This window comes from Euleptes europaea, chromosome 5 (assembly GCF_029931775.1).
Source record: "Euleptes europaea isolate rEulEur1 chromosome 5, rEulEur1.hap1, whole genome shotgun sequence".
Lineage (NCBI taxonomy): Eukaryota > Metazoa > Chordata > Lepidosauria > Squamata > Sphaerodactylidae > Euleptes > Euleptes europaea.
Window position 1 is genome coordinate 82111811 of NC_079316.1, and position 21236 is coordinate 82133046.

Below are 21236 nucleotides of genomic sequence, written 5' to 3' on the forward strand. Positions count from 1 at the left end.
TCATAGGTTGTAATTCATTCCTCTCTTTATATCCAGTGACAGATTCTAAGGAAAATGCAAAGTAAGCGGGTTGGTATCGCAGCATGTCACGAAGCCTTTTTAGCACCAGAGACATCATTCTGGCTTCGTAATCCCTTCAGAGAATTCCTTCCAACAAATATAGACAAAGGCCATCGTGACGAAGGGAGAAAGTGGGGGGGGGGGAATCCCTGTCTGTCAAACTGCTTACAATCCATGAAGAAAATGTGATAAGAAAAAAAGAATGACATCCCATAACAGAGAGGACCGCGTGTTCACTTCTCAGAAAATGACGGTTCAAGTGCAGCGCATAGGTCACTTGTCCTTTTTCTGGAGTCTCTTGCTCATATGAAAGTTGGTTACGATACGGCGTGGTATCTACAGACAGCTGTCCCACTGGGCACTGGACTGAAAGAATGTCTGGCATTGATGAGCGATGCGGTCATTGCGAATGGAATGAAGCTCTTGTATTTCGCACTGATTCACTTATGCAGTGTGGTTATACCGTGAGACTCATCCCTCTCCCCCCTCCCTTCCCAATTCCTACCCTTGACACTAGATCTGGCTAGTTAACATGTCTGGAATGAGAAAGCACCTAGCTCAGAGCTGGCGGGGCTGAGGGCGTACTTGGATTCCCAGGTTGGAAGATTATCTCATTCAGAAGAAGTTCTACCAGAGATATATAAGCTAAACTAGATTGGCGTGTCTCAGTAAAACTGTCGTGGGTTTTGGGAGGCATATTCCCTTAAAGGAGTACTACACACCACTAGCACCAACTATGATGATGCTAAGCGTAGAAGAGCTGGTAAGTGTTCCTTAACTTTGGCATCTACTGTAATTTTAGGGTTTGCCTTGGTAACACACAATAAATTTGTGCATAGTATTATGTACTTCTGTAAATTGTTGCGGGATCTTGTGGATTGGGCCGCACTCTGCTTAGAGGAGAATGGCCTGTTTTGCTTTTGATTTCCGTTTTATGCCACTCCACAAATGAGCAGGTTATGGCATGGGATGCAAAATTCACCTTTTGACTAAGACACAACCATTAAGATGTTCTGTTGCACTCTGCATTAGCATCTATACTCCTGAATCTTGCATATGTATTTCCAACTATGCCTACACTGTGCAAAACATGCAAGCAATCCTGGACAGGACAACAAAGTATCAGGAGAGGAGCTAAGTGACCAAATAGGCTTCTTTTGACCTCTGATGTTTATGACTGGGTTATTAAAGGCAAGGGGGGAAAGTGCAAGACAGTAGTCTCCTTAACAGGTTGATTGCCAGCCCAATTTGTTTTTATTTATTTAGCTGACTTATGGAAACCCTGTAGGGTTTTCAAGGGAAGAGATGTTCACAGGTGGTTTGCCATTGTCTGCTTCTGCGTAGAAACTCTGGACTTCATTGGTGGTCTCCCATCAAGGTTCTAACCAAGGCTGACTCATCTTAGCTTCTGAGATCTGACAAAATCAAGTTAGCCTGGGCTATCCAGGTCAGGGCATCTCAATGATTGCATTTCCTATCATTACTCCATAGGAGGTTCCTCCAACCCGAGATAGATGTAAGAGTTGGAGTTTTACTATTTACACTGCTTGAGTGGAGTGGTTCATCAAATGTTTCTGGACATGAACCAGAATGACTTTATATTGACTTTAGCAACTGGAATCAATTGGAATGAGTTAAGATCCCCCCCAAAATAATCAGATCTTATTGAAATTTGGTGACTTCTACCACTATGTCTGAGAAACACATATTGCATGGCAAATGTCTTTTGAAATGAAGAGGAGTTTGAGAGTACACAACATGATACTGAGGTTGGTGTTTCAAAGGGGGTGGGTAGGAATAAAACATCCCACTTGGACTCATGTGCTTGTATGTACCCAAAGTAGTACACAGGAACTCAGTCACTAACACATTGAAAGCAAGGCAATTTATGTTGATTTTGGAAATTGGTTTCTTTGATTTCAACAAGCCCATGGAATGGGCTGGCTGTGTTAGCTGACACATGTCTGTAATGACCTTAGAACATAGTAACACCTTTAAATGAATGGACTAGTCACCATTGGCCAAACATTTATTTTGTTATTTCTAATGTTGTGTTACCTTATTTTACCTGAATCCATTTACAGTGCAATCCTTCAGTGTAAGCCACACCCATTTCAGTGTGTTCCACAAATAGGAAAAATCTAGTTCTTTCTTACATACAAGTGTCCTGTCTAATCCATTTCCTCGTAGCTTACATATTACTAGAAACTTGCAGCCAATTGACTGGTTGGTCAGTCCAAACAATACATGACATTCAGCTGCCTGCTATTGCTCTCTGACCTCCATTGCCCCCTTAGGGTTGCCAGGTCACAATGCAGCAGAGTGACAGCAGCTACCGCAACTGGCAGAATTCCCGTCAAGAGATGTGTGACGTTTTAAACGGACAACTTTCCCTTTCTGCACAGAAGCTGGACTGCAAACATCCCGAGCACTTTGTTCCCTGAACATTTGGAACGCTCGTCAACAACATTCTTTGTCTTCAAAGTGGTCCAGCCAGTTGCCTTTCTCAAATCCCTGCTCATCCATGTTGTCACCATTTCACCTCCATTCCAACATATTCCCTCCCTCCCTATCGCCCATGAGTTTTCTCCCTATGTAGTTTTGTCAGGGGACAAGGCTTTGTCCTTGGAATTCTGAAATCTCAGATGCCCTCTTTCTTTCAACAGGTAACAGGCAAGAAGGCAGATGGAAGAGAAACTGGAGACTTCCTCCTAGAGGTTTTAAAAAATGGGGAATATGAAACTGCTGTGAGGTTAGAGAAACAAGAGGATTTGAAGACACTCACAGATCACTCCTTCACACGGCGCAATCTGACCTACAAAGAAGAAAAAGAGCTAGAAGCGCAGGTAAAAATAATTAAAAAAAATAGTTTCCTGGATGCCCTCTTATGCTTCTGTAGCTCTAAAGAATTCCTGTTAATCCTTAACTAAGATAACACCTTGCTAACTTTGGCAAGAACTTACCCTTCAGATAATAATGGGAACATTTATTTATTTATTTTAAAAAATATTTTTATCCCACCTTTCCTTTTGGCTCAGCCCAGCTCTGGTAGAGATATCATGGAAACCTGAGAAATTTTCCCTTTGCTTATGGTTTCCATTATATGATATTACAAAGCTGGTCCTAAGGCTCTCAGCACCAGCTAAATATAACTAGAGAACCATGAACTGGAAGATATTAGAGGGTACAAGTGGGGGGACCCGCAAGGACTTGGGGGATCATCTCCTTTTCTACTCCCTCATTATTTCTTCTTTTTCTTCCCTCAAAGCCCCTAAAGTATCCTTTTCCTGTTTCCTTCTCTCTTTCCCACCTACCAGCCAACCTACCTTTATCTGCCCCCCCTTCAGCTTTCCTTCCTTCCCTCCCCCTTGGTAGCTTCTACCCAGCAAAAAATATAGTACACTTGCTTGCTGGGAAAGTTACCAGGACTTGCAGGGGCACTTCATTTCCCCCTGTACTCCCTTCCCTGCTCTATTTCCTCTTTCTCGCCTCCTGGCAACCTCCATAGCCTCACCTTTCCCTGCTTCCTTCTTTCCTTTCCACCTCCTTTTTATCTGACCACCCTCCAGCTATATTCATTTACTTCATCTTTGCCCCACCTTACTCCACAATGGTGACCCAAAGCAGCTTACATCATTCTCCTCCGCTCCATTTTGTCCTCACAACAACCCTGTGAGATAGGGTAGAGTGAAAGAGTGTGACTGGCCCAAGATCACTCAGCAAGCTTCCATACCAGAGGGAGGATGTTAACCTGGGTCGCCCAGCTCCTATTCTGAAAACATAACCACCACACAATTCCTTTTATGGGGTGGTTGCAATTGAACAGTAGTGAGCAGCCATGCCTGAGTGAGTCATGTAAGTCAGGTGTTAGCAAGTTGCTCGGAAATTGCTGCTGGGCCTGGCTGTGATGAGCCCTACCTCAAAGGCAAAAACAGCCTTGGAAAGGGCCCTTCTCCCCTGCCTTTTTCCAGGGCTTGAAGGCTGGCAACACTATTGTGGTTGCTTAGCAAGCCCCACAATGGCCACGGAGAGGGCATTTCTTAAAGGTACAGGGACCACTTTTTTTTTTTTTTTTTAAGATTTCAGATGTATGTGCAAACCTTGGGCTTTTTTTCAGGTTTGTAGAAAGATCTGTTCATGGGTCCCGTGTCTGGATTTAAGTATCCACAGATTCTGCCATGTTGAGTATCAGATATATTTATGGGCTGTAGCTCACTCAGTAATGAACATAGTTTGCATACATGATGCCCCAGATTTAATCCTAAAGTATTTCCAGTGAAGAGATCTCAAGTTGCAGGGTGGGAAAGAAGTTCTTTTGAGAGTTTGGAGGATGGCTGTTAGACATGGTCAGTAGACCATTGGTCAGTAGTGGACTAATGGTCAGTAGTGGACTAATGGTCAGTAATGGACTCATGGTCAGTAATGGACTAAGACATCTTGGTGTCTGAGGCAAATCCCCCCCAACTGAAATAACACTTCCTAGTTTATAACAAACATAATAAAATGCTGTTTAATAATTTGCTGTGTTTTAGTGATACCAAACTGTTAGCTCTCAGAATTGGGCACTGCTGGCCCTGCCTTTGATCCAACTTAGAATAAAGCAGCCATTTGTATCTTCCTAATCTGAAATTTACAGTAAAACCCCATGCAGAGTTACTCCAATATGAGCCCATTGAAACTCTGCAGAAGGCTGAACTGTTAATTGGCCGACTGTATGGGAATGTACAAACTATGATTCTCAAACGAATCACTTATTCAGATAGTGTCTGGGAGTGGTTATTATCCCAGCGTAACCTCCCTACCCCAAATGCCTTCCTGTCACTTTGCTGTGGTTCTGTGCCAAGCAATCTGCTTCCCCAGCCTCATCATAGCAACTGGCAAGGCCAGCCTCTCACTGTTCTGGATTTCACGCTTACCATTTCTTACATACTCATCACATGCCTTTTGCCCATCCTCCAGCAAAAGGCAGCCCTGTCACATGATGCTGAGAAGATTGCATAGACAAGGCCCTTCTTATTTTGCAAACTCAACATGCCTTACCAAAACCAGTCTCCCTAAAATGCCAGCCCTCCAATTCCTCGATGTGTTGTTCACAAACACAGCTCTATGCTTAAGGTTGCCAACCTCCAGGTGGTTAATGCAAGAAGAATCAACTGCACTGTGAAGTTGCTGAGAGTAAAAACCAGCACGCTGCTCAATATACAATATGCAAAAAGGTGTATTACAAAATGACGAAGAACAGGGCAAAACAACAGCAACGACAACAAAGACAGTAAAGAATACAAAACAATCCTAGGAAACCTAGGAATAATAATTCCCACTTAATAACTGACGTCTGAAAAGACCTCTAGCATGGGTAAATTCCAAGTTCCATGGAGGTGGTATGGGAGAGAATGTTCCTTGGTAAAGTGAAAGTTCAAAACAACGACAGAGCCCCGAAGGGCGATGGAAAGGATTTCTCCAAAGCCGCAAAAGCGAAGAGATGAAAGGGAAACGTCTTCCGGAATTGTAACGCTTTTCGCAAACTACATTGCTTCTTGAGCCTAAGAAATATACATATCCATATATGTTTAAGTCTCTCCATAAGTATCATATATCTAATGGTATTTTCTAATACCTAAAGTCGTTGTGTACAACTCAAACATAGTGTGCTAAAAAATATTAGTAACTTTAACATTTTATTTGGTATTTTTAAAATTCCTTTAAATATGAATCTTACACATTTTTTACATTTAGTTTTTCATTTTATGAATATTATATTAGATACATATTAGACACATATTAGATACATATTAAAAAAAACAATTTTACAATGCGATAAACTTCCAATTAACATCTAACAATTATGCCAAAGTCAATTTCTTCCTGAAGGGTATGCAAGGATGTCATCTTACCTTAAACTCAATATTTATTTCATTGACAAAATCTTCCTGTCTTAATTAATTTTCAAGCACCAAACACAAGCTGCTTACTTCTTAAAATCATACATAGGAGTGGAACTACTGCGCCATAGAGTGCTACTTTATTGTTCAGATATCCAATTCTACAGGTGTAGCTGATTACTGACATGGCTGGGATTCTTAGAGCTCTCTCAGCATGGAATATAATATGCATAGCACCTTAAAATGAAAAACTAAATGTAAAAAATGTGTAAGATTCATATTTAAAGGAATTTTAAAAATACCAAGTAAAATGTTAAAGTTACTAATATTTTTAGCACACTGTTTGAGTTGTACACAACGACTTTAGATATTAGAAAATACCACTAGATATATGATACTTATGGAGAGACTTAAACGTATATGGATATGTATATTTCTTAGGCTGAAAAAGCAATGTAATTTGCGAAAAGCATTACAATTCCGGAAGACGTTTCCCTTTCATCTCTTTGCTTTTGCGGCTTTGGAGAAATCCTTTCCATCGCCCTTCGGGGCTCCACCGTTGTTTCGAACTTTCACTTTACCAAGGAACGTTCTCTCCCATACCACCTCCGTGGAACTTGGAATTTACCCATGCTAGAGGTCTTTTCAAACGTCAGTTATTAAGTGGGAATTATTGTTCCTAGGTTTCCTAGGATTGTTTTGTATTCTTTACTGTCTTTGTTGTCGTTGCTATTGTTTTGCCCTGTGCTTCGTCATTTTGTAATACACTTTTTTGCATATTGTATATTGAGCAGCGTGCTGGTTTTTACTCTCTCAACCTCCAGGTGGTGGCTGGAGATCTCCTGCTATTACAACTGATATTACAAGCTGGAGATCTCCTGCTATTACAACCAGCTCGGGTTTCCAACCTCCAGGTACTAGTTGGAGATGTGCTGCTATTCCAACTGATCTCCATCCAACAGAGATCCAACAGAGATCAGTTCACCTGGAGAAAATGGCAGCTTTGGCAATTGGACTCTATGGCATTGAAGTCCCTCCCTTCTCCAAACCCTGCCCTCCTCAGTCTCCACCCCCAAAATTTCCATGTATTTCCCAACCCGGATATGGCAACCCTATCTATGCTCCATGCATTTTCTGCTACAAGAGTGCAATATGCTTATTTGTTGACAATGATGTACCAATATGATGCTAGACAAAATCACAGCCCTGTCCAGTGAACAACAGAACTGGGTACAAAGATTCAGTGACAAGCACCACCATAAACTCTGAAAAGACGGAGAACAGCCTTGCTAAAGCAGTCCATCTATTCCATCATCCTTTTCCAACAGTGACCAGCCAGGTGCCCCACAGAAACTCACAAAAAGGATCAAAACATCCCTCCCTAACAATGGCCAGTCAAATCAATGGCCAAATCTCTCTGTTTTTACTCATCATGACTGATGGCCATTGATAGAACAATCCTTATGAAACCCATGCTGCTGTATCAGTGCTAGAATCAGAGCCATGATGCTGTGGCAGAATAGTTGTATCACTGATGCGACCATCCTGGCAATGTCAGAATTTCCATAATATCTGTGTGCAAACTCATTACATGGGTGAAAACAGAGAGAGGGCCAAGAAAAGTTAGAAGAGTTAGTTTTTATATGCCGACTTTCTCTACCACTTAAGGAAGAATCAAGCCGGCTTATAATCACTTTCCCTTCTCCTCCCCACAATAGACACCCTGTGTGGTAGGTGGGGCTGAGAGAGCTCTAAGACAGCTGTGACTGGCCCAAGGTCACCCAGCTGGCTTCATGTGGAGGAGTGGGGAAATCAATCCGGTTCACCAGATTAGCCTCTGCCGCTCAAGTGGAGGAGTAGGGAATCAAACTCAGTTCTCCAGATTAGAGTCCACTGCTCCAAACCCCTGCTCTTAACCACTACACCTCGCTGGCTCTGAAGGAAGGACTGAAGGCTCACATGTTCCATCTGATTATCTTTCATCCCGTCTAGGATGAAAATAACCTACATACCCAACTATAACTGGCTATAATGAATAGACAACATCGCAGGGCAGACCTACCATCTGATCCCATCCTTGAGGTGCTTTATTAGAACAAGCTAAATTCTATGCCACTCACAGACATGGGATCTGTGAGATCATGTGAATGTAAGAAACGGCCACAGTGAGTCACTCCAGTGGTCCATCTAATCCAGACGGACAGCAGTCCTCCATAAATCTTAGGGTAGAAATGTTTTCTTTTATCTGAAAATGCTGGGGATGGAACATGAGGCCGTATGCCTGTAAAGCATCTACCTGGCCATTAAACGATGATCCCTCACGAATAATTACATTTTGTAATATGATCATCATGATTTTTCTTCCCACCACCCAACATATTTCTCGTGGTGGATGAAAATAACACTAGTGTCTGCAGAAATAAGAGTGTACTAGCCTTCTCCTGAGAAGGTAGGTGAAAACAGAGAAAACATTAGTAACATTTCATTTCACATACTTTCACTTTGCAGTAACAGATTATCTGGAGCTTGAAAATTAGCATTTTACAGCTTCTGTGCGGGTGGATTATTCAAACGAAGAATTACAACACAGTGTTACATCTAGTGACAGATCCAAATTCGACATTTCTTAAAAACGACTCTTTCTCCCTTCCCCTTTAATGAGGTGCACCAAAGGTGTAACTTGAAACCGCTTCATCGAGAATCACTTAAAAATAGATGGGTAGTATCTACCAGTGCAATAAGAATTTAACTTTTGGGGACAGATTTTCTCACTCCCATTTACACTCGTGAGCATTTGGTTCTGTGAACAATCCTGCTAAAGTCAGTCAGGCTTGCCACACTGTTTGGCAAATGTGATTCTAATACTGCCTGATGATTATCCCTAAAGAGTACTAACTACAGTGGATCTTTACAAGCATATAATGCTTTGCCGTATGTGATTCCTTAATCATTTGTTGGCCTCACAGTTTAAGAACCAGTGGCATTAGGATATATCCACTTTTCACAGGGATTGGATTATCTCATTCAGCACATCCAGTCCCCATAAGACCATGGCAGAATCATAGAATTACGCTGTCATCGGGACAAGATGAAATTATGAGGGTTTCTCTCAGATCACGCATCACAGAGGTATCCTACACACTACACTTGCCATGGGAATCAGAAGTCCACAATAATGGTGACCATTGGTGAGGATGGGGGATGCTAAACTGGAGAGTCAGTGTAGGTGAATGTGGGGTTCTGGGAGACTAAGGTTCACACCCCCACTTTGCTATGGAAGTGTGATGTGTGCTGTACAAAAGGATCTGTTCCAGCACACACAGTGAACTTACCTTGCAGAAAACAGACAGCTTGTCATTCATGAAGCCTTAGCATTTTGAAAGGAAGAAGTGGCATTGCATGAGTGAAAATGCTGTTCCACCTGCCACTGAGAACAAAACACCACATAGAAACTAGTAAATTCTACACTATACTTCAGCGACTTCTCTCTAGCCCAGGTGTCTCTAACCAGCTTGTCAGCACTGTTGGAATTCTGGCACCAGGTACAAAAAGGCTTCTGCAGGAGGTGGCGCCAACCACAAAACGGCTACCACAAGAGGCAAAGCCGACCACAAAATGTCAGGGAAGGATGTCACACATAACTCTAATAGTAACTCTAATAGTAACTCTTCAACAATTCACACAGAGGCTCTGTTTAACAGGATGCCCTTTAAAATTAACATATTGTTTAAAATATTTTCTTCCATACACACAGCTTAGTGTTAGTCATGCAATAACTGTGGTGACAGCTGCTGTCAAAGCCACTTCTAAAAAATGTGTGCAGCCAATCGGACCTCCAACAATGAATCAGAAACACATGTTTTATATGTATATAGATATATATGTATACATAATCCATATCTATATCTAAATATATAAACAGATGGAAGTTGCAGCATCCAATGGAATTGTCCATTTTTGAAACTGTGGTAGGTGGGCCTCAAGAATGCTTGAGAAGAAAGGCTCTGCCCTTGTATCTCTATGACCTTATCTCTCTCTGGAGCCTGGAACCCAAAGCAGAACCTCTCCTATTATTGTTGTTGCTGTTAAACAAAATCTATGTCCTGTCTTTCAGCCCACATAAGGGCTACCAATGGGGCTAACAAATTAAAACATGCATAAGAAGCATACCTAATTGGCAAGAGGACTCCATGGGAGTAGGAGATCTCTGAAACCTATGGATTGAAGCTGGTGTTACTTGACCTCATGTTTGCTCTAGTTTCTGGACAGTCAAATGTTTGCTATTTCCAATTCCATTCAGCTGAAGAAGAAGAAACTAGAGGAGAGACCAAAACTTGAAAACTTAGAAGATCTTGAAAAAATCATCCAACTGAAAAAAAGAAAAAAATACAAGAAAGTCAAAGTGCCTATTTTAAAGGAGCCTGAACAAGAGGTTATAGTAAGTTCTATAACAAAATATCTTATTGCTATTTTTTTGGCATTACCCCCACCCCCACCCCAAAAATCCCTTCTTGTCTAACACTTATTTTTGTTCTCCATCAGACAGGTCCTGTGGACATTCCTATGTTTTTAAAGGCTTCCTTGGAAAACAAGAAGCCAGTAATTGAAAAATATTTATCAGACAAAGGGGATCCAGATGCTTGTGATGAGGTATGTTAATTCATTTCTATTTCACATAAAGAATATCTATATCATTAACCACACATTCCTGACTTCCGGCGGTGGCTGCGCCCAGCGCTGGACCCAGCATCGGCGTGCAGGGCCGGACGCCGGCCTCTGGCCACTGCTGCTACAGCTCTGGGCCAGACGCCACCGGAGCCTGTCGCCGGTGTCCGTACACCAGCAAAGGCCGCAGCAGCGTCCTGGGAGGCGTTCCTGGGGTGTTACAGCGCCGGCCAGGGGGCGCTGCTGCCATTAGGCGGCCTCCTGAGCCGTTTCGGCTTGGGAACGCCCCCATTTTTTTCAGCTGAGATATTCCACTTCCCGTGCAACCACCTCTGCTTAATCACTTGGCATGAAAGATCCTTGCTGGGGTCGCCATAAGTCAGTTGCGACTTGACAAACACATACATACATATATTAAAGTTGGCATAAAAAGATACTTCACTTAATTTTATTATGATCATAGAACAGCAATAACATAATCAACAGTCAACAACACATAAAAAGAACTATGCACATACCGTACAAAATCGTCACCGCATGATAAACTACATTCCAGGTTACATGCATAGTTAATAAAAAGATTTCATGCCCGCATGGTGTAGTGCCGTGGTGGCGAACCTATGGCACGCGTGCCAGATTGGGCACTCAGAGCCCCCTCTGTGGGCACGTGCGCTGCCATCCCAGCACAGAGTTTGCCTGAGTTCGTTACTAGAAAGCCAGAAGGACGAGGGGCCGGGCTGCTCCCCTCCCCCTCTCCATGCGTGCCTGACGTCATTTCTCACATCACCCGCCCCTCTGCCCAGCAGCCCAATGGGAGCGCTTCCTCCTTCCCCTGTCTGGGGTAAGGCGTATCAAGGAAATGGGACCCCCCCCCTCCAATTCCTTGTTGCTGAAAAATCTTTGGTCCAGGCCTTTGGCCTGGCTGGGGAAATCAAACTGCAAGACATTCCAGGATACGGCTCAATTAACATTGGTAAAAAATGCAATTGCTTCTCCCATCCACCGGACCACTTGTTGTCATAGTAACAAATGGTCCTGCCTCAGGGAACCCCAGGTGAACTGCTCTGTAAGCATTTGTCACCTTGGTGTTTTCTGTTGCAAGCCGGAAAAGTCCATCACGGGTTACTAGCCCTGATGGGTATGTGCTACCTCCTTATTGTAGATGTGAGCCACTGTGAGATACAGGAGCTGGACTAGATTGTTCAAAAGCATGCCAAACTTTGACCTTTCCATAAAAAGTTGTTTGTATCATTGAAAGCTCTGTTATTGTGTTTTTCTTTTAAGACAAAATATGTTAATGTAGGAGTTGTTTTTTCTAAACGAAAACCTCAGTATTCAGGTTAAATTGCCGTGTTGGCACTTGGCGATAAATAAGTGGGTTTTGGGTTGCAGTTTGGGCACTCGGTCTCTAAAACGTTCGCCATCACTGGTGTAGTGGTTCAGGGTGGTGGTTTGGAGCGGTGGACCCTAATCTGGAGAACCGGGTTTGATTCCCCACTCCTCCACATGAGTGGCGGACGCTAACCTGGTGAACCTGGTTGGTTTCCCCACTCCTACACATGAAGCCAGCTGGGTGACCTTGGGCTAGTCACAGCTCTTAGAGATCTCTCAGCCCCACCTACCTCACAGGGTGTCTGCTGTGGGGAAGGGAAGGTGATTGTGAGCCGGTTTGATTCTTCCTTAAGTGGTAAAGTCGGCATATAAAATCAACTCTTCTTCTTAAACAAGCTGAAACACAAAATTTTGCCAACTTAAAGGTGGTTGGTTACTTGTAAGAACCAGTGAAATATTGACATGGGAATTCAGGGGACCAAGAACATTTAATCTAAAATACCAAATTGCATACATTATTGTAAAAAATAAAATAAAAATGCCACAATAGACACCTCTTATCTGGCAGGGTATGACTTTGAAAAGGAGCAGATTTTAGGGTTCGAAGCAGCTGCAGTGGCTAAGAGAGCCGGGTGCTTGGAGTTCCTCGGTCCAGATCTCCCCTCAATCAGTGGCGGACCTACATTTTGGGGGCCCTGAAGCTTGAACTGTTATGGGGGCCCCTTCGCAACCAGCAACAATAGGGCAACATCCAACAAGGTCCAAAAGGACCTTGCTGCCCTTGCAAGGACCTTGAGGCCCAAATGGTGGAGAACAGGGTGGTAGGGTGGAGTCCTTGAAAATGGGCCATGCAGTGATGAAATAAAACTATAGAACTATTAAGCCATGCAGCAACGAAGGATTCGAGGATCCAGCTATCAAAATGTAGGCTACGAATAGATTCTGGTGAGCTCAGAGAGCCCTTACAGCTGGGGGTTCGGGCGCTGCAAGCCCCTGAGAAAATTTTGAAATTTGACCAATTACAGGGACCATATGAGGCCATATGAAATGGGTATTAAAACATATTCTATGGTCAATATTAAGTACTTCAACCCATTGGCTTATGATTCTATCACTAAAAATCTCCATCGATTTTGTTGAGAAATTCACTCATTAAAAAAAAAGTTGCTTCAGGGGTCCCCTTTGGGATTAGGGGCCCTGAAGCTTAAGCTTCGTTAGTTTCACAGTCACAATCATGAACTCAGCAGCTGGCCTGAGAACAGGAAGTCTGAAAGTGCTACCCGAGGACGAGATACGCCAGTCTAAGCCCACTGATTCCAATGGGCGTGGACTGGAGAAACTCTGCACAGGTTTGCACTGTTATTCCGTCAGCCGCAGCCACCATTGCCCTTTATGGCCATATAGAGATAACAGGAATGTGTATGAAGTGCTGGAATTATATATAGCACTAGAAGAGTGCATGACACTGTAGATAGCAACGTAAGCAAAAGGCCCCATTTTAAGGAGCTTATCATATACATGTAGGTTGAGGGGGGGGAGACAGAGGCAAGAGGTGAGCATAAGCAAATGTCATTCTTAGGCTTTGTTTCAGCGGGAATGAAGGCTAAGGGTTTAATTGTGTGTGTGGGAGAAGGGCTCTGAATGCTCCCAAAGCACGAGAGAAATGCTATGTGCTGCTGCTTTCCTCTAACGCAATAAGAATGAAGAGCTAGAAGATTCTCTTTTTGACACACATAGGCTTTCCTTTCCCTAGATTTAACACTCCATTGGCTATCCATCAACCACTTCACATTTTAAAAAGGGGAAATGAAATTTAATTTTGCCTTGACACTATAAAGAGAAAAGTTGCCACATCTCTCATGCAATTGGCCGATCTATTTGACAGCAGATAAAGCAGTATCCTCTTCTCAGAAAGTGTCTTTAGCTGTTTTATCCAGGGAGTGATATATTTGTTTCGTGCAATATTATTTTGCAGACATGCTAAAACAATGTGGGCTAGGTGATCCAGACAAAATGGGCATTTTGAATAGAATACATAGGCTTTTTATGCAGGGACGTTTCCTGCCAACTGCTTCGGGGCTTCCTTTTGATTGTTCATGCCTTTTCCACCTGTCAGAGGTTGCCTTGCTCTCCCAACGTATTTTGCCCGTTTTCTCCAGATGTTGTTTTAGCCAGAGTCGGGAAAATGCAGCCAAAACGCACAGGGAGAGCTAGGTGACTTCTGATGGGTGGAAAAGGCATGCATAATCAAAAGGAAGCCCCGAAGCAGTCAGCGGGAGTGACCGCTGGGAAAAGTCCCTGCAGAAAAAGCCGTTATATCTAACATAGATTGTCTTTTTTAAAAAGAAAGCAAACCATTTATCACTCTTCCAATTCACAGTACAAGCGCACAGCATTACATCGAGCATGCTCAGAAGGACACCTGGCAGTGGTGGAAAAGTTAGTAGAAGCTGGAGCCCAGCTTGAGTTCCAAGATATGGTATGTATATTTTGTGTATGTGTATTAGATCCACAGGGGTCATTTATGCATGGGTACTTTCACTCATGTTCACCCCGGTCTGAATCGGTTGTTCCTTGGAGTTATGCATGAGTTTTCCGTCTATTAGTGATGACCTCGCTCCCAGTCCTCGCAATGTCTGGGTCTTCCCATTCCTCTGTTAACCCAACTCTTCTATCTTCCCTGAGCAAAGCCTGGGTGAAATCCCCATGCATAAGGCAAAGTGCGGGACACGCAAGTTTGGTTTTTCTCACAGCCAATTACAAAGCAGCATGGACAGAGGCAGGGATTCAAATACTTCCTGCTTCATCCGAGCTCTTTCTGAGCAAAAGAAAAGCTCTTTAAAACCGAGGCTTGGATTTCTCCCCCCTTCCTTTTAGATTGCTCCATTTTTTTCTGTTGTTGAAGCCCCCAAAGCCAAAGGGCACAACCAAAATATAGGTTAAATATTTATTCCAAAGATTTGTGCTCATTACAGAAAAGCAAAAGGCTCATGAAGCGGTTTAAGCAGAAAATAACAACAGGTTTAACACAGCTAACTACACAGTAAGATTCTTAGGTTCAAAAGTTTGGCAAAAGCTTTAGGCAAGTTTCAAATAAGTTTACCGGTTCCACAAAAGTCATCGCATCTTGATGAAGCATCCAGAGTTGTTTCCAAAGTCCGTCTGACAGAATTTCCCCATATAAGGGTAAATCAAAATGGGTTTGTGATGAAGCTGACATGCCACTGCATATCCCAATCATTCATAGATTATGGCTATCAACTGGCCATTTTTATCATTGCAGTCCCAATAGAGTGAGCCCACATGATCCAATGAGACTGCGAAGAAATCCATAAACCAGTAATTAATGATGTATCAAACATTGCCCCACTCTTGCATCAGGGTATGTCAAAGGTGAGCTTGAGTCTGCAGAACTCAGTTCACCTGGTACTCATCAGCAAAAGATAACACCTTGCTCGACAGATTTGTTGCCCTAGTAACAAATGGCCTTCAATTTAGGGAGGAAAGGAGGGCTGTAAAGGACTCACAACTGCGTGTTATCTCTCCTCCCACAGGAGTGAATCTTTCAAAAGTGAAACCATTCCCACAGCAATAAATTGCAGGCTGGAATGTTTGCACTCCAACCGTTCAGGGTCTAATATCAATCTAGAGCAGGCCAAAAGCCTGAACCAAAGAAATTATAACAGCAAGGAATTATGGGAGCCCATTTCCTTGACACTGGGAAGACCCCAGCTGGTGAGGCCAAAGAGCTATTTGCTCATACTGGTGCATACCTCCAGGTGGGGCCTGGAGATCGCCCAGAATTAGAACTCCTTTTCAGACAACAGAGATCAGTTCCTCTGGAGAAAATGGCTGCTTTTGAGGGAGGACTCTGTGCCACTATACCCCACTGAGGTCTTGCCCCTCCCCAAACTCTGCCCTCCCCAGGCTGTGCCCCAAACTCTACAGGTATTTCGCAACACTGTTTGTTCAGGTAGACAGTACTGGAAAAGATGATCCAGTTGTCTTCTCTGTCAAAGGTATTGTGGTACATACATTGCTTGGACATCATTTAATTTCCACTAATTTGATCCTTTTCCTTGGGCACAGCTTGAATCAACAGCTATTCATTGGGCGTGTCGTGGCGGAAATGTGGAAGTCCTGAAGTACTTGCTGAACAAAGGAATAAACAGAAATGCCAGAGACAAGGTAGCTTTTATATTATCACAGCTTTTGATGTGGAATCCCCCCCCCCCCCAGGGCTTTGGTAGCTGTTCGTACGTGATTCTGTTTTAGGCCAAAGTTTTTCATTTATTGTATTGGAACCAACTGCCTTGCTTCCCTGGATGATGCTTTCTTCCCTTTCCCTAGCTGCTCAGCACACCTTTGCATGTGGCAGTGAGGACCGGCCAGTATGACTGTGGAGAACACCTCATCGCCTGTGAAGCAGATCTCAATGCCAAAGACAGAGTAAGCCCGTGTTGGCGAACCTATGGCACGCGTGCCGACTCTGGCACGCGTAGCCCTCTCTGCCGGCACGCGCCCGGCCGCCTCCACTCCCCCCCCCCCGGGGAAGCAGCCTTCCTTCCCCTTCCCTTCCCGGGCTGGAGGCGAGGGGTTGAGGCGCGGCTTTGCCTGGCCCCGCGCCACGGGCGGTCCGCAGCGACTCCGGATTGGCTCCTCACGCCGAGGTCGGACTGGGAGGCGCTTCAGAACGGGGGCGGGGACAGCGGGCGAGCCGGCAGCGGTCGCCCTCAGGGCCCGCCTGCCCGCCCGCCCGCTGCAAAAGGCCCCTGAAAGCCGGGCTGCCACCTGCGGCGCCTCCCCCGCTCGGCCAAGAGGAGCTGCCGCCGCTGCCGCCCCGGTTCTGCCCCGCGCGCAGCCCAGCCGAGCGGCCTGTGAAGCGGAGCCGGGGAGCGGGAGCAGCCCGTGCGGTGGGGGGGGGGGCCATGCTGCGGTGGCGGCCGGCGGGACTTGCGCCCAAGCAGCCCCTGGAGCCTCTGGGAGGAGGAGTAAGAAGGCTCCTGGCCCAGACTGGGCTCCGCTGCAGCTGCCAGAGAAACGCAGCGCAGCACGGCCCTCTCTGAAGCCGCAGCGTGCAGGAACGCTGCGGCCCCTTTAAATCCCCTCTCGCCATCGGCAAGAGGAGGCGGGAGGCGGGAGGGAGGAAGACGCTTCCCCCAAGCCGGGAAGGCGAAGCGTCCCTGCACGCCGCGCGGCACAGGGGTTGAAACCTCTCTCGGCCGCCGCAGAGGGAGGGAGGGAGGGAGGGAGGGGGGAAGAGGAGGAAAAAGCCAATCGCTCCCTCCCGGGGCCGGAGCATCCGCGTGGGAGCCGATCAGGTGGAGGACTTTTGTGGACTTGGGGGTGGGGGTGGGGGAGAGGTGGGAAGGCTGAAGCCCGGTCGCAGGGAGCCGGCTGTGTGTGTGTGTGAAGGCTTTTCTCTCTTTTCTTCCTTTTTCTGTCACTCTCCTATTCTTTCTCTCCTCTTTTTCTGTCTCTTCCCCCCCCTCTTTTTCTCTCTCCTTTTCTTTCTTTCTTTCTCTCTCTCTCCTTTCCATGCTTCCTTTCTGCCTTCTTTCTGTCCTTCATTATTTCCTTCCTTCCTTCTTTCCTTACTTCTTTCTGTCCTTCCTTCCTTCTTTCTGTCCTCCTTTCTTCCCTTCCTTCCTCCTTTCCTTCTTTCTGTCCTTCATTCCTTCTTTCTGTCCTTCATTCCTTCTTTCTGTCCTTCATTCTTTCCTTGCTTCTTTCCTTCTTTCCTTGCTTCTTTCTGTCCTTCCTTCCTTCCTACTTTCTTTCCTTCCTTCCTTTCCTTCTTTCCTTCCTTCTTTCCCTGCTTCCTTCCTTCTTTCTGTCCTTCATTCTTTCCTTCCTTCCTTCCTTCTTTCTTTCTTTCTTTCTTTCTTTCTTTCTTTTTCTTTCTTTCTTTTTCTTTCTTTCTTTCTTTCTCTTTCTTTCTTTCTTTCTCTTTCTTTCTTTCTTTCTTTCTTTCTTTCTTTCTTTCTTTCTTTCTTTCTTTCTTTCTTTCCTTCCCTGCAGATCGACCGCAGGCTGCAAGCTACGCCCCCCTGGCACCTTGGTTGCCTGGGCCCACCGCTGGCTGCCTTCCCACCTGGGAGGAGGGGGAAGACCTGGGGGAGCTGAGGCACTCTCCAAGCCTTCTCTGCATAGCCTCCCCTAAGGTTGCCAACCTCCAGGTGGTGGCTGGAGATCTCCTGCTATTACAACTGATCTCCAGCCAATAGAGATCAGTTCCCCTGGAGAAAATGGCCACTTTGGCCATTGGGCTCTATGGCTGTGCAGTCTTCCTCCCCAAACCCCGCCCTCCTCAGGCTTCACCCCCAAAACCTCCCGCCAGTGGTGAAGAGGACCTGGCAACCCTAGCTTCCCCCCACACACACACACCAGGAGATCCACGCCCAGTATGGCCCCCGAACGATGTTATAAATATGCAAATGGCCCTTGGCAGAAAAAAGGTTCCCCACCCCTGTTCTAAACTAAAACCTCAGTATTCAGGTTAAATTGCGGCATTGGCACTCGGCGATAAATAAGTGGGTTTTGGGTTGCAGTTTGGGCACTCGGTCTCTAAAAGGTTCGCCATCACTGGAGTAAGCGGATTCTTGTTTCATGAGTCCTCTGAACAGGCAGCGTACAGGCCATTCCAATGAAATGGCTTTCCCATGAAGTAGCTCTCTAATAACACTGGCCCAGTCAAATAACATTTATATGTGATCGAGACAATCGTGAGAGGTACATGGGAGGTAGGGTTGCCAGGTCCCTCTTCACCACTGGCGGGAGGTTTTAGGGGTGGGGCCTGAGGAGGGCAGGGTTTGGAGAGGGGAGGGACTTCAATGCCATAGAGTCCAATTGCCAAAGCGGCCATTTTCTCCAGGTGAACTGATCTCTATCGGCTGGAGATCAGTTGTTAGAGCAGGAGATCTCCAGCTAGTACCTGGAGGTTGGCAACCCTACTACTGGGGCTGTGTCCTGCTGAATAGAAATATCCCCAAACTGAAATGCCTGTTGGGCTGATGTCATTTGGGTGATCTTGTGAAAGCTAGGCAACCATCTCCCCTCTTGTATGATTGCCAAGCTCCAGGTACTAGCTGGAGATCTCCTGCTATTACAACTGATCTCCAGCTGATAAGAGATTAGTTCACCTGGAGAAAATGGCAGCTTTGGCAATTGAATGCTACGGTATTGAAGTCCCTCTCCTCCCCAAACCCCGCCCTCCTCAGGCTCCACCCCTAAAACCTCCCGCCAGTGGTGAAGAGGGACCTGGCAACCCTACCCCTCTGGCTTAGGGAATCCACAGGTCTGAAAGGCAGCTGTCAATTGGACTTACAAGAGGCTTCTAAAAAATTATGAATACACACACAACAAGCCCACAGGCCCAAGCAGTAGAGGAGATAGCAAATCAATTTATAAACGCTACCTTCCTCTTTCTTATCCTTTTACTAGCCACAGGTGACTGGGTCAATGGTTACTTAAAGCCTTTATGAGATTTTGGCACAGCATCTAACATCACACTCGGTTGCAGGTCATGCAAAAGGCTATGCCACTACCTTATTGCTTGTTTAACAGCTGCTCCCTCTCCAAGGCAACCTTGGTAGTGCTTAGAGACCAAGGGTGCCCCTGAAACAGAAAATGTTCACCAAGAGAATGGGAATAGCACTTAACACGCTTGCCACCCACCCAAGGCAATCCATTCAGCACCGTGGCACTTGGGTGGAAGAAGCTGCCTGATTGGTGAAGTGTTTTCAGGAGGACGCCTGAAAGCAGATCTTGTTCATTTTCTGCTCTGTTCCAGGAAGGAGATACTCCGATGCATGATGCAGTGAGGCTGAATCGCTACAAAATGATCCGACTCCTGATTATGTATGGAGCCAACCTAAATGTGAAGAATACTGTAAGTAGCTCGTCAGTTTTTATTATTATACTATTGCAGAAAATATGTTTGCGGAAGAAGAAAAAGATTTGGTTTTTATATGCCGACTTTCTCTACCACTTAAGGAGACTCAAACCAGCTTACAAACACCTTCCCTTCCCCTCCCCAAAACAGACACCCTGTGAGGCTGAGAGAGCATGACTTGGTCACCCAGTTGGCTTTGTGTGTAGGAGTGGGGAAACAAATCCAGTTCACCAGATTAGCCTCCGCCGCTCATGTGGAGAAGTGGGGAATCAAACCTGGCTCTCCAGATCAGACTCCACCACTCCAAACCACCGCTCTTAATCACTACACCACGCTAAAAGCAGAAACTGACCAAATCTGTCAACACTCATGGGGTTTTTTTGCCCAACAAATAGTTCCGATTGCTTCTCACCATCATTCCAGAAAGGTAGCCAACTTCTAGAAACATGGTAGACCAAAACAGAAACATTGTAAGTTAAACTATGGTTGGAAGAGTAAATCTCATTTCCTTATGTTCCCCATGCAGGAAGGGAAAAGTCCCATGGATCTTGTTCTGCAATGGCAAAACGGCACCAAAGAAATCTTCAACAGCCTGAAGGAGAACTCGTACAAGAGCTGCCCTATAGACACGTTCTGAACTCTTTAAGCCTCCAACGCCAAGGGGATTGACAGCAACCTTGCAAATGGCACCATTACCGACAGGAAGGAGCAGCAGCGTTACAAACGATGCCGCCTTCAGGGAACGAAACAAGCGTTTAACTTGCTGGGTTATGTAAAGCCGCCTTTGTTAAGAGTCCGAAGGAACACCCAAAAGAAGGGAAAAAGCAAGGACAACATTGTTTCCAAAGGCCCAGCTTGAACATTCAAGTTCTGCTCATTTCAAGTGGCTTTATTTATTCCTATTTATATTTTGTATTCCTTTCCGTTCTCCCCCCCCTTTTCTTGGATAGCGTTTCGTTGGCCGTTGTTCTTCGTTGATCTTTTCAGTAAGTCAAGTTGGCACCACTGTTAGCGAGAGAGCTGGAGTCACTGAGGTGCTAATGAGAATCAGCCAGGAGCATTAGGCTGCTTTTTATAAAAGACAACAGCAGTTCGGAGCATATTAGTCGCTTCCCGGCCAGCGCTCTTTTCATTCGAGGGTGTTTGGAACCATCACCCGGTTTCTGCTGATTCACTGGTGTCCTGGTAAACTGTCAAAAGCAGAGGCTGGAGAAGCAGCGGGAAGGCAGAGAATGTTAACTGCAATTAAGGAGAATTAACGAGGGAACGGTTCTTCTCTTTTGTTCAAACTCAAGAGAAGTCGTGGCCAAGTCTTTCAATCAGATGTCAGAGAGCTGTTGGCATGGCAAATTTCAGTGTGGAACGTTTATGTAGGTAGGAGGAGGGCAGGGCAAAAAAGGCGC

The 21236-nt window shown here is 45.2% G+C and overlaps 1 protein-coding gene across 1 annotated transcript; it reads left to right on the plus strand.

Annotated features, from left to right (window-relative positions):
• Positions 1-632: 632 nt before the first annotated feature.
• ANKRD1 (ankyrin repeat domain 1) lies at positions 633-20506 on the plus strand. Its single transcript, XM_056849889.1, has 9 exons — positions 633-823; positions 2727-2906; positions 10243-10380; positions 10485-10592; positions 14320-14418; positions 16029-16127; positions 16290-16388; positions 19732-19830; positions 20360-20506. Exons 1-9 carry the CDS (start codon positions 797-799, stop codon positions 20468-20470), a joined length of 960 nt encoding a protein of 319 aa, XP_056705867.1. The 5' UTR covers positions 633-796; the 3' UTR covers positions 20471-20506.
• Positions 20507-21236: the final 730 nt, after the last annotated feature.

Coding starts and splice junctions, on each gene's coding strand:
- ANKRD1 (XM_056849889.1), top strand. CDS start 797: ATGATGATGCTAAGCGTAGAAGAGCTG. Junction 824..2,726: donor TGCTAAGCGTAGAAGAGCTG/GTAAGTGTTCCT, acceptor TTCTTTCAACAG/GTAACAGGCAAGAAGGCAGA. Junction 16,128..16,289: donor ACAGAAATGCCAGAGACAAG/GTAGCTTTTATA, acceptor CCCTTTCCCTAG/CTGCTCAGCACACCTTTGCA.